Source organism: Puma concolor, chromosome C1 (genome assembly GCF_028749965.1).
Source record: "Puma concolor isolate L17-30 chromosome C1, mPumCon1.1.hap2, whole genome shotgun sequence".
Taxonomy (NCBI): domain Eukaryota; kingdom Metazoa; phylum Chordata; class Mammalia; order Carnivora; family Felidae; genus Puma; species Puma concolor.
Genome location: NC_141674.1, coordinates 151,803,055 through 151,816,805, shown reverse-complemented (window position 1 = coordinate 151,816,805; position 13,751 = coordinate 151,803,055). Strand labels below are relative to the sequence as shown.

At 35.3% G+C, this 13,751-nt stretch overlaps 1 protein-coding gene across 2 annotated transcripts in view; it reads right to left on the bottom strand.

Moving 5' to 3' along the window:
- Positions 1-13,751, bottom strand: part of PSMD14 (proteasome 26S subunit, non-ATPase 14) — a 100,132-nt gene that overhangs the window by 43,181 nt on the left and 43,200 nt on the right. For both annotated transcript variants that reach the window (XM_025933826.2, XM_086718746.1), the window contains exons 4-5: positions 1,839-1,910; positions 1,497-1,616 (exon numbers count right to left, since the gene is read on the bottom strand). In XM_025933826.2, the coding sequence (XP_025789611.1) occupies positions 1,497-1,616; positions 1,839-1,910 (192 nt within the window). The remainder of the gene's footprint in view (positions 1-1,496; positions 1,617-1,838; positions 1,911-13,751) is intronic.

The following is a 13,751-nucleotide window of genomic DNA, read 5'->3' as shown; positions in this document are numbered from 1 at the left end:
ACATAGGTTGCCTATAGGTGTTTTTTGTTGTTGTAGTAGTTGTTTTGTTTTGAACATTTTTAAAGGGGGTTTAAAAATTAAAAAAAAAAAAATCATAAGAGTAGGAGACAGAAACATGTTTTTACAGAAAGTTTGTTAACTCTTGGGCCAGAAGAAAACCTTTGTAATCTACTACATAGAATGAACACAAAGATCAAAATCTTCTATTTCAAACTGTCAAACAAACATTTAGAAGGAAATGATATTAAAACTTAAGAACTCTTTATTATAATTGATAAAGACCACATATAACAGAAATACTAGTTAATTTTGTTATGCTTTTCAAATTCTGACATGAAAAGATAAATACAAGTAACAACAGCCTAAGACATAAATCTAAATTTTTAGTTAACATGCAGCATATCTCTCTATATCCAATTGTACAAAATAAAGACAAGGGATAGCCAGGTGGACAAAATCAGCAGATCTAAATTTTGGAGAAGAACTTGTGTATTTTTCTATATTTTGCATCATTTACAAACATACTACTATCTGTAATAACTACTCTCTAAACAGTCTATAAAATGTATATATTACACTATTTAAAAATAGAACTTGGTTTTCTCTATTATCTACTTTGCTGAAGAATACTTACAGTTAAGAGTCTCAAACAGAGCAAACAGCTGTATGACAACAATCTCTTTAATCCAGATATTTTACAAAGCTCGATAAGAGAAATGTTGAATATTAGGGGAAAAAAATCCATCAGAAAAATATATATGTTATATTTTTCTAGGCAAACAGATGAGAAGGATATGTGTACAGTTTTTTGTACGAAAGGTAGAAGAGTTACTGTTTTTTGGCCACACAAATCCAATGCATTACATAAAATACCAAAACAAAATAAAAAGCTTCCAGAGAGAATAATACAATGTATTCTAAAAAGATAAAGTAGATGACTTCCAAAGTTTGTATGTAGTATATGCTTCCTCTATAAAGAAATTACCATACCTGGGCAAAAGAACTAAAGTTTGCCATAGTTTTTTGGTTTCATTAAATTTAACATTTTGAATAGGAAAAGCTTAAGAATCATTTATCACCATCTATAATAAAAGGGACCATATTTCAAAACAATAGGAACAAAACATGAGGACTAGATAATGTATCTGAATTAAGTCTAAGAGAGTCTCTAAAATCTGCTGAAGTGTTCAATTAATACCCTACTATTTTAGCAATTAACATAAATCTAGGATGCTATGCTAGTTAAAGCTGAAAGTATGAGTAAAGGGATTTAATGCTAGCATCCTTCAGTTTGTGGACCTACAGGGAATTCATGATGCATTCAAAAGATGAATGACTTAATTCAATGCAATCTAGATATTTCTATCATTAATCTTATGATGGATTTTTCCTATCAGGAAGAGAAAATATAATATGATGAAAGTGATTTTGCATAGGAAAAGGAAAGAGAAAAGAAACACATTTACTTACAGCAGGCAACCATAAAAAGTACTCACTGTTCCTGACTGTGGCATAGCAAACACATCAATCACTCTGACGGTGTAATCATCAACAAATTCTCCAAGCATAAGACCCATAACTTCCATTGGAACTCCAGCACGACCATGCTTTAACATCTGTAAAGAGAACATAGGTAGATACGAAGCTTTAAAATCTTTGGTCCTTTTTATTTTTTTAATAACCTAATTTTGCTTTAGTAGAAATAAAAACACTCTTATTATAGATGTACCTAGAACAACAGCTTCCGTTTGAGGATTAACATTAACAAATATTCCCAACTAAAAGACAGATAGTGAAAGCAATAAAGCTCTCTAAAGCAAGTAACTTTCAATACTTACTTTTAACAGTGCAAGGGAAGAAATATATACTTGCTCTGCTGTGTCCACTGCAGGAGCATCTGTGGGTGGCCCCTAGAAATAAGCACATCAATTATTATAAACACACAGTTTATGAGTTTAAAATTAGTTACATGTTATATAAACTTGATTGTTTTTAAGAGTTTTGGGAAAATATGTCAAGTATCCTTTTAGTCGGGTACAACACAAATAATCAAAACAACTTTGCAAATATCAAACCTGCTGGCAAAATAAGACAAACTTAGTACTCAGGCAAGTGTCCAATGGACATAAAGCTTAAATCTTCCAGCAATGCTTATCTACCTCTGCTACAAAATGACTACCATGCACCAATTAGCCATGTTTCTTACCACAATCTGAGACTGATTTTCAGCTACGGACAGCATGTACATTTAGGGCTATGGGATCTCTGCAGATACGTAGATGTAGTTGGGGATAGGGGACAGAAGATTTCTAATCCCTAGGTGAAAGAGCTGTGAACAACATACTATGCACTCCACCTGATGAAGTTATTCCCCTCCCCAATACAACAAATTTAACACAAGTGCACCAGGTGTGAACAAACTGGTTGAGACTGCTGTAGCTAATATGAAAATACTTTTAAATGGGGACTACTATCTTTAAAACAAATGTTACCATTAATCTTACCACAGGTTAAGGGACACATTATGCTCTCCCTAAGGATTGTGTCTTCTTCATCAAAAGTAACAAGCCTCTTTTGACTCTAACATTCGGAGACATAAGGTAATTTATATAGGGTCATTACCCTCAAGATGACTACAATCTTATACATGTATTTCTGCACACAGAAAGCTTTATTGTTTTTTAAAACTGGCACCTGGAGAAATTAAAATGAGATGTGTCCTATAATTGTCAGGTTCTGTGTTGCTTAAAGTTTCCTTTCCTTGACAATAACTCTATTACAAATTGTAAAACAAACATGTTAACTACCCAATTATAAATCAATATTCTATCTTGCTTTTATGGGTTTACTTACTAAAATTAAACAATTACTTCACTTGTTACATTTCAGACTTGTAGGTCTATGTGTATTTTGTGCTTCTTGTCTATTTGCTAAATGCTCTGATTTTTCAATTTTTATTTTTTGGTTTTGTTTAAAAGCTCATAATATTTGCCAGAAGCATAAAGTTCTATGTATATTTTCTCTAAGTATAAAAACCACATACAAAAATTATTTGTTTCTTTATGTAGAAAGGGGTGAGAAAAATCAAATGCCTCTAATTTTATTTAAAGTATTTATTTGAAAGGGAGACCTCATGTGCATGTGTGTGCATGCAAGTGGAGGAGGGGCGGGGGGGGGAGAGAGAGAGAGGGGGAGGAGGAGGGGGAGGGGGAGAGGGAGAAGGAGAGGGAGAAGGAGAGGGAGAGGGAGAGGGAGAGGGAGAGGGAGAGGGAGAGGGAGAGGGAGAGGGAGGGAGAGAGAGAGAGAATCCCAAACAGGTACCACGCAGTCAGTGAGGAGCCCAGTCAGTGAGGAGCCACTTGGGGCTCAACTCACAAACAATGAGATAATGATCTGAGCTGAAATCAAGAGTCAGACACTTAACTATTTTAATAATAAAATTATTAAAAATCTTATTTTTGGGGCACCTGGGTGGCTCAGTCGGTTAGGCGTCCGACTTCGGCTCAGGTCATGATCTCGCGGTTCATGAGTTCAAGCCCCACGTCAGGCTCTGTGCTGACAGCTCAGAGCCTGGAGCCTGTTTCGGATTCTGTGTCTCCCTCTCTCTCTCTGACCCTCCCCCGTTCATGCTCTCTCTCTGTCTCAAAAATAAATAAACGTTAAAAAAAATTTTTTTAAACCTTATTTTTAATAATAAATGCCAGAAAATAAACTTAAAACCCAAAATGAATTCATCTATTATCACCTAATGCAGGTTTACTGCTTGCCTTTCAAATAGATAGGAGTCTCTTTCAGAATGAAAACTCAAGCTGAAGTGCTGTCATGCCAAAACATTTATTGAGATCATCATATAAAACATGATAATTTTGTTGATATGATTTATTCATCTAAGAAAGTAAAGAAAGTTTAAGAAAAAAAAGCGAGAACAGTAGTAAGTTAGCCATGATGAGAGGTCTTAGGGAAGTATTCATCGAAATTGTATTCATAGAAATTATTTCCTGAATCCAGAGCAACTTAAAATTTCATATGGAGAAAAAGAATTTAAACTGGTATCTAGGCTACAGTTTTTCTGTTTAATGTTTGTTTGTTTATTCATTTATTTATCTGATGTGGGAGACACAGGGTGTGAGCAGGGGAAAGGCAGAGAGGAGGGAGAGAGAATCCCAAGCAGGCTCCACGCTGTCCGCTGTCAGCCCAGAGGTGGATATGGGGCTGAATCCCACAAATAGTGAGATCACGACCTGAGCCAAAAATCAAGAGTCAGGCACTTAACGGACTGAGCCACCCAGGGACCACTTTTTTTTTTTTTTCCTTTTAATACAGTCCTTCTTAACTTGCCAGAGATGATTAAGAAAAAAAGGAACAGGGAAATAAAACATCACACCATCACCAAAATATATTATTGACAAAACCCAGAAACTACCCCTGCTATCAATTAAAAAACCAACTTTAATTTGTTTAACATTTATATAACCAGTACACAGCAGAGGGCCTAGCACATCATAAGAACTTAGTAAGTACTGGTTGAAAAAAATGAATGAATAAATAAACTAAGGTACTGCAAGCCAATGCAACAGAAATGAAAAATACCCACTAATTACTCTCTGAAAGAGCACAGCCATAAGCAAGTAGATATAAAGACCATTACCTCCTCTTTCACTATTTTCTTCTGGTTCAGAAACATACTAACAGAAAACCATGCAGCTTTTTCTCTACTGGATGGGAGCTATTTTTTGAGACAGTAGTCAGTGATTATTTCCTGTTACTCTTCTCACTCCGCTACTATTCTGTTTCTTGATCTAGTCAGTGACTAAATTTCTTAGAAAAAAAAAAAACTTGGCAAGAAGTAGAAAAGTAGTGGTGAACTGCTTTTTTTTTTTTTTTTTTTAAAGTAATCTCTACACCCAACATAGAGCTTGAACTCACCATCCTGAGATCAAGAGTCAAGATCAAGAGTTATGTGCTCTTCCCACTGAGCAAGCCAGGCACCCCTAAACTGCATTCTTAAACAAAAAAAAAAAAAGAGTAACCCATGGAATATACTGTCTATGGGACAGCTGTTAAGGATCTCCGGCAGCTGTGAATATCTGAGGCTATCATTTTCCCACATGCTCACCTGTCCAGAAGAATGTACAATCAGGCAAAGAAGAAAACCCAATTCAAGACCCTGGAAACTGAGCTAAGAGATTTGTATAAGGACCTGTACAACGGTAGATCAAAGATGACCCAAGTTAAGAAAAATGTGGGGCTATGGACAATATATGTACATTGTCTTTTAGCAAACACTCCCAAGGAATAGCATCCTCGCTATTCAAAGAGAGGAAAGACATCTAAAAATAGGACTCCTAAGCAAAATTTTAGAAAATTATTTGGCATCAGTAGAATACAAGAAGCTTTCCTAACTTTGAAATAGAAAGTTCAAGGACATCCAAGATGAAAAGGTGAAAAATAATTAAGAACTAAAATTGCACTGGAGGAAACAAGGGTAAAAATAAACATGACAAGTTTAACTCACTGATACAGAACACAAAAAAGATAGCTCAGAATGTAAAATAAAAAGTAAGAGATGAAAACTACAAGAAATATAATGATAAGAGAGGACAAAGGAGCTGTAAGCTAAGAAATACGGTTGTTCCTGAGGCTAAAACAAGAAATAGAAAAGATCAATAAGTAACAGTAAGGCTGAAAAATTTTCCTGAATGAAAAAAAAAAAAAATTTCAACTTTTAGATCACTAAATGTCAGGCAATAATCAGCGAAGAAACTATTATACCTTGAAAAGTCTTAGGTAAATCTTAACTACAAGGATAAAAACAAAATATCTAAAAACATGAAGGTAGAAAAACTAACCTAATGAAAAAAATGCAACTCAGGTTGACTTTGGATATTTCTCTGCAACATTAAGTAGCAGAAAACAATGAAAGGAAGTTCCCAAGTTTTAATAGAAAAACAATGTGAGTCAGAAATTTTATATTTTAAAAATGTCTTTAGACCCACAAATATGTTACTAAATACACAAAGACTCGGAAAATATAATTCCATGTATCCTTCTTCAAAGAATTTCTTGAATAAATCATCCACTTGAGGCACCACAAATTAAAATTAAAACCTTAAAAATGGAAAAGCCATTACATTAAAAAAATCTGTTAAGATTACTGAGAGTAGTTAAAAATACATATAGACGTAAAAACAAAAACAAAAACAAAAAACAGGTTCCAAACCACAGATACTGTCCAAGTAACTATACAGGGCAGTGGAAAGAAATGAAATGTACAAAATTCTCTGTTTCACATATATGAGGGGAAAAAGAAAAAGGAATCTGTTTAAGTGATTTTGACTACTAAAGAAATATGGATTAAAAAGTCTTCTGGGGCGCCTGGGTGGCTCAGTCGGTTAAGCGTCCGACTTCAGCTCAGGTCACGATCTCCCGGTCCACGAGTTTGAGCCCCGCGTCGGGCTCTGGGCTGATGGCTCGGAGCCTGGAGCCTGCTTCCGATTCTGTGTCTCCCTCTCTTTCTGCCCCTCCCCCATTCATGCTGTGTCTCTCTCTGTCTCAAAAATAAATAAACTTAAAAAAAAAAAAAAAAGTCTTCTGAACAACCTTAAAATAACCACAATAAACATTAAAACTGAATGTACACCTTATAAAATCACTGGAGGAAGAAAAGCAGATATAACACTGACAATAAAATAAAACAAAACAGTAGGGAACCAAGAAGGGAACAAAATAAAAACAGTAAATATAAGATCAAATATACTGGCTATGAAAAAATATAAATGAATTAAAGTCCCTTGTCAAAAGCCTCTCATAACGTTTAAATTGGAAATTCATGGATATATTACTTACAAATAAAAATTAAAACGAAACAAAGGACTGGAAAGATTTGTTAGTCAGTGACATATCTGTATTTCTTTTTGTAAACACAGCCATAATGGCCACTATGTTTTACTCGGCTTGCCTTTGTCCAGCAATGCACTACAGTAATAGATTTCCCAGTATTAAATCAACTTTCTACTCCTGGGATAAATGGTTGACGTGATTTACATTTTTTTTTTTTTTTTTTTTTTTAGTTTTTGTTTCCCTGTTTATAAGTGAGACTAGAGACCAGTTGGGCATTTTCCTTCTATTTTTTTAAAGTTTATTTCTTTATTTTGAGAGAGAAAGAGTGAGCAGGGGAGGGGCAGGGAGAGGGAGATCCCAACCAGGTTCTACTGACAGCATGGAGCCAGAGATGGGGCTCGACACCACAAACCGTGAGACTATGACCTGAGCTGAAATCAAGAGTTGGATGCTTAACTGAGCCACCCGTGTGACCTGGGAATTTTCTTTTTTTCTGTTAAATTTGTCAGCTTTTGATATCATTATGTTAGATTTATAAAATACTTATGAAATTTTACACTTTCCTACTTTCTGTGTTCTGGTAATATTAATACAGTTGACTCTTGAACATAGGGGGTTAAGGGTACCAATTTCCCATGCACTCAAAAATCCACATATAATTTTTTTACTCCCCCCCCAAACTTAATATCCCACTGTTGACCAGAAGCCTTATTGATAATATAAACAATTAATTAACCCATATCTTGTATGTTATATGGACTATATACTTTACTCTTATAATAGAGAAAAGGTTATTGAGAAAATATATTTACACTACTGTACTTTATTTATTGGAAAAACTCTGTGTATGTAAGTGGACCCGTGTAAGTTCAAACCCATACTGTTCAAGGATCAATTGTATATCCTAAATTGTCTATGTCTTAAAATTTTGGAAGAGTTCACTATTAAATATTTGGTTCTAAAGCTGATTTTGAAGCCAATTGTCGTAACTTTTTCAGTGGTATTAATAAATTTACGTTATCTATGTCTGGTATTATATTGCTCCAGTTAGATTACAAAATTATCGCCACAGAACTGAACATATTGTATTTTACTTTTTAATTATTTAATATTGAAAACATTTTTTTTAAAGTTTATTTTGAGAGTGAACAGGGGTGGGGCGGGGGGGGGAGAGAGAGGAAGAGAGGGAGGGAGGGGGGAGGGAGAGAGAGACAGAGAGAGAGAGAGACAGAGAGAGAGAGAGAGAGAGAGAGAGAGAGAGAGAGAGAAAATCCCAAGCAGGCTCTGTACCAGCATCACAGAGCCTGATGCAGGGCTTGAACCCATGATCCATGAGATCATAACCTGAACCAAAACCAAGAGTCAGACAATTAACCGACTGAGCATCCCACTACTGAAAACACTTAGAACTAAATTTATTTCTCCATATCCCATTACATCACCACCCAGATAGATTATTTACATTAAAAAAATCAAATTATAAAATCTGGATAAAAATATTGGTGAAGGGATCTTCCTAATTCATTCTATGAGGTCAGCATTACCTGCTACCAAAGCCAAAGACACTACAAGAAAACTACAGGGGCTTCTGGATGGGTCAGTCAATTGAGCACCAGGCTCTCAATTTTAGCTCAGATCTTGATCTCACGGTTCATGGGATGGAGCTGCACATCAGGCTCTGCACTGACAGCCCAGAGTCTGCTTGGAATTCTCTCTCTCCCCGCCTCTCTCTGCCTCTTTCCCACTCCCTCATTCGTGCTCTCTCTCGAAATAAACTATAAAAAACCAAAACCAAAACCAAAAACCTACAGACCAATATTTCTTACAAACACTGGTAAAAACTCCTCTACAAAATACTAGCAAACAAAACTTAGCTGTATATGTAAAGGATTATTCTACACATGACCAAGTGGGATTTATTCCTGCAATGCTAGGATTGTTCAACAAATGAAAACTGACCAATGTAATATACCACATGAACAGAATAAAGGGGAAAAAAGCCCACACAATCATTTCAATTGATGAAGAAAAAGCATCTAACAAAATTCAACACCGTTTCATAATAAAAACACTGAACAAACAAGGAATAGAAGGAAACTACCTCAACATGATAAAAGCCGTATCTGAAAGCCCACAGTGAACATAGTACTCCAAGGCAAAAGACAAAAAGTGCTTCCTTTAAAATCAGGAACAAGACAAGAATGCCTATTTTCACCACTTATTCAACATGGCACTGGAAGTTCTAGCCAAAGAAATTAGGCAAGAAATAACAGGCATCTAAACTAGAAAGGAAGAAGTAAAATTGTCCCTGTTTGGAGATAAGATGCTCTTACATGTAGAAAATGCTAACAATTACACACACACATGAAAAACTATTAGAACTAATAAATGAATTCACAAAATAGCAGGCTACAGTCAACACACAAAAATCAGTTGCATTGATTTTTATCATGAACAATGAACAATCTGAAAAAGAAATTCTAAAAGCAGGACGCCTGGCGGGCTCAGTCAATAGAGCATGGGACTCTTGATCTTGGGGTTGAGTTAAAACCCCACATTGGGTGTGGAGCCTACTTAAAAAACAAAACAGGGGCGCCTGGGTGGCTCAGTCGGTTAAGCGGCCGACTTCGGCTCAGGTCACGATCTCACACTCCGTGAGTTCGAGCCCCGCGTCGGGCTCTGTGCTGACAGCTCAGAGCCTGGAGCCTGTTTCAGATTCTGTGTCTCCCTCTCTCTGACCCTCCCCCATTCATGCTCTGTCTCTCTCTATCTCAAAAATAAATAAACGTTAAAAAAAATTAAACAAAACAAAACAAAACAAGAAATTCTAAAAGCAATTCCATTTACAGTAACATCAAAAAGAATAAAATACTTAGCAATCAACCAAGGACATCAAAGAGTTTACGAAGAAACCTATAAAACACTGTTGCAAGAAATTAAAGAACATAAATAAATAATGTGAAACGGGAAACACAGCCCATGATCTAAAGACTTCATATTAAAATGTCAAGACTATCCAAAGCAATCTACAGATTCAATGTAATCTCTATCAAAACTCCAATGGTGACTGTTGCAGAAATAGAAAACCCAACCTAAAATTCATATGGAATCTCAAGGGATGGTAAGTAGCCAAGTCAATCTTGAAAAAGAACAAAACCTTCTGAAGGACTCAAACTTCGTGACTGCAAAACTTATTACAAAGCTACAGTAATCAAAAGTGTGGTACTGGCACAAAAAATAGACATACAGACCAATGAAGAGCCGAGAGAGCCCAGAAATAAACCCTTACATATATGGTCAAATAATTTTTAACAAGGGTGCTAAGACAATTCAATGGGAAAGGACAGTGTTTTCAACAAATGGTGCTAGGAAAACTGAATATCCACATTCAAATGAATGAAACTGGAACTTTACCTAACACCTTAAAAATTTTAACTCAAAATGGATCAAGGACCTAATATAAGATCTAACAATGAAAGAAGAAAACAAAGGACAAAAGCTTCACAATGTTGATTTGGCAGTGATTTCTTGGATATGACACCAAAGGCACAGGTAAAAGAAAAAACAGATAAATGGACTTCATGCAAAATTTAAAAATTTGTGCATCACAAGATACTATCAACAGTGTAAAAAGACAACCTACAGAATGGGAGAAAATACCGCAGTTCAATATCTAGATTATATGAGAACTCCTAAAACTCATCAACAAAAAACCCTGATTCATAAGTGGGCAAACAACTTGAACAGACATTCATCCAAAGAAGATATATGAATGGCCAATAAGCACATGAAAAGATGCTCGACATCACTAATCATAAGGGAAATGCAAATCAAAACTATAATGAGATACCATCTTATACCCATTAGGATGGCTATTATCAAAAGAAAGAAAGAAAGGGAGAGAAGGAAAGAAAAAACCCAGAAACAACAATTCGAACCTTTGTGCACTGCTGACAGGAATGGAAGATAGTAAAGTCACTATGGAAAACAGTTATGACAGTTCCTCAAATAATTAAAAATAGAATACTATAAGATCTAGCAATTCCATTTCTGGATATACACCCAAAAACATTGAAAGCAGGTTCTCAAAGAAATATTTGTATACCAATGTTCACAGCAACATTATTTACAATAGCTAAAATGTGGAAACAACCCAAATATCCATCAAGAGATTAAAAGATAAGCAAAATGGGGGCACCGCTGCTTAAGCATCTGATTTGCATTTCGGCTCAGGTCATGATCTCACGGTCGTGGGATCAAGCCCCATGTCAGGCTCCACTCTGAGTGTGGATCTTGCTTGGGATTCTCCCCCCCCAACCCCTCTCGCTGCCCCTCCCCTGCTCACACACTCTCTCTTTCAAAATAAATAAATAAACATTAAAAATAATAAAAGATAAGCAAAATGTGGTATATACATACAATAGAATATTATTCAGCCTTAAAAAGGCAGGAAATTGTGCAATATACTAAAATATGAATGAAGTGAACATCATGCAAAGGGAAATATGCCAATCACAAAAAAACAAAGTATAATTCCACTTATATGATGAGGTACTTAGAGTAGTAAAATCAAAAAGACAGAAAGTGTAATGGTGATTGCCAGAGGCTGGCAGAAGAGGAGTGTGAAGAGTTTTATATACATATATATATGGGTATTTGTGTGTGTGTGTGTGTGTTTATACATGAATATCTGATCTGGGTGAGGAAACACATTCTAATTTGCACATATAAAATATAAAACTGACAACATAATCTAAAATTTTTTCTAAAAAGAAAAAATCTGAAAAAATAGTTGCCCCATTTATGACAAAAAGTCAATATATAAATTAACAAACAAAATACGAAAACTGTAATGGAAACATGGGCAAAGAATATAAAGCAAGTAATTACATAAATACATGATGAAATAAATATGAAAATGTTCAACCTCACTAGTTGACCTTCTTTAATTAAGAAATACCAATTAACACATTAAGATGTTGTTGTTTTCTATCACATGAGCTTTATAATACCCAACTGTGGAGATGGTATTATAAAAGAAATACTCTGAGCACTGTTGGTGAGAATGTAAACTGGTATAATCCATCAGAAAATCTGTGTATCAAGAGCTTTACAACTGCACAAACTTTTTGACCCTACTTTTGCACTCCCAGAAACTATTTAAGTAAATAAGCTGAGATGTTTGCATGAACCAGAATGTTCATGACACTTCTTTTAATAACAAATAAATCTAGAAAAAAAAACCCCAATAATTAAAGAATATTGTTAAATATCCCTTTCTCTGAAAGACAAATACCATGCAATTTCACTCATGTGGAATTTAGGAAACAAAACAACTGGACAAAGAAAAACAGACAAAAAAGACTTTTTACTTTTTAAACTTTTTTTTTTTTTAGCAAAGTTTATTTATTTTGAGAGAAAGAGAATCCCAAGCAGGCTCCGCGCTGCCAGTGCAAAGCCCAACATGGGCCTCAATCCCATGAACCATAAGATCATGACCTGAGCTGAAATCAAAAGTCGGATGCTTGACCAACTAAGCCACCCAGGGCTCTCCCCTTTTTTCATAAAGCTTATTTATTTTGAGAGAGAGAGAGAGAGACAGAGAGAGAGAGGAGACTCTTAAATACAGAGAACTGGTGGTTGCCAGAGGGGAGGTGGATTGGGGGATGGGTGAAATAGATAATGGGGATGAAGAATACACTTTTTTTTTTTTTAGTTTATTTTTATTTATTTTGAGAGAGAGATGGAGAGCGAGCAAGGGAGGGGCAGAAAGAAAGGGAGACAGAATCCCAAGCAGGCTCCACACTGTCAGCACAGAGCCCGATGCAGGGCTCACACTCACAAACTGTGAGATCATGACCTGAGCCAAAACCAGGAGTCAGACACTTAACTGACTGAGTCACCCAGTTGTCCCCAAGACTACGCTTATTTTGATGACTACTGAGAAATGTAAAGAATTGCTGAATCATTATATTGTACACCTGAAACTAATAACACAGTATGTTAATTAACTTGAATAAAAATTTTTTAAAAAGTTCCCTATGATGAGATCTCAAAATACTTCAGGTGCTAGATGGCTATACCCTAGGCAAAGATATCAAGGTATAGCTGTATTTCAAATACTTAAGAAAAACAAAATGTATGAGTCAGAGACTTCAAGAAGGGGAAATGTATAGAGCAGGAGTGATCAGGGTAATGAGGTAGTAATGAGAATCCTAGGACTGTGAGGCACTATCCAGCAAACACAGACATAATGGTTTTTTCCCTTATCCACTGACGTTTCCAAGTCCCTTTAACTAGCCCTGCCCTCACATCTCACATATGCAATCCTGTAACTTTAATGAGAAACAAAGGATTTCACAAGTAAAAATTGATACAAATTGTTTTAAGTTAGGCTTAAGTTAACTATTTTTAGCCTCTGTTTACATTCAACTAAAATGGACATGTGGTGATCACAACAAATCATCCATGTCCCACTTGTAGGATGAAAAAAATCTGAATAAATGCACAGAATTGGAATTACTTCAATCATCTTTCACTTTTTGAGAACTTACTATATTTAAGAAACTAAGCTAAATGCTGGGTAAACCAAAGTGAAAAGTTATACAATGATTAAAGCAAATGAAAACCTGAACCCAAATATTTTTTGAATTTTTAAACTTGGCTATTACTAGTATAAAAAATAAGTAATAGAGAAAATGTTTTCTTTCTGGTGCTTAATCAAACAGCATAGCTCTAAAATAATCAGCTTATAAAGTGTGTGAACTATTCAGGTTCTCTGCTGACCTTATAATGATTCTACTACCACGATAAACAAGTACAGAAGGTCATTTTTTTGGAGACTGAACATGATGTAACTTAAATTTCAAGGTTCTTTAAAAGCAATAGAATAACTGAAGGCACTGGTATTA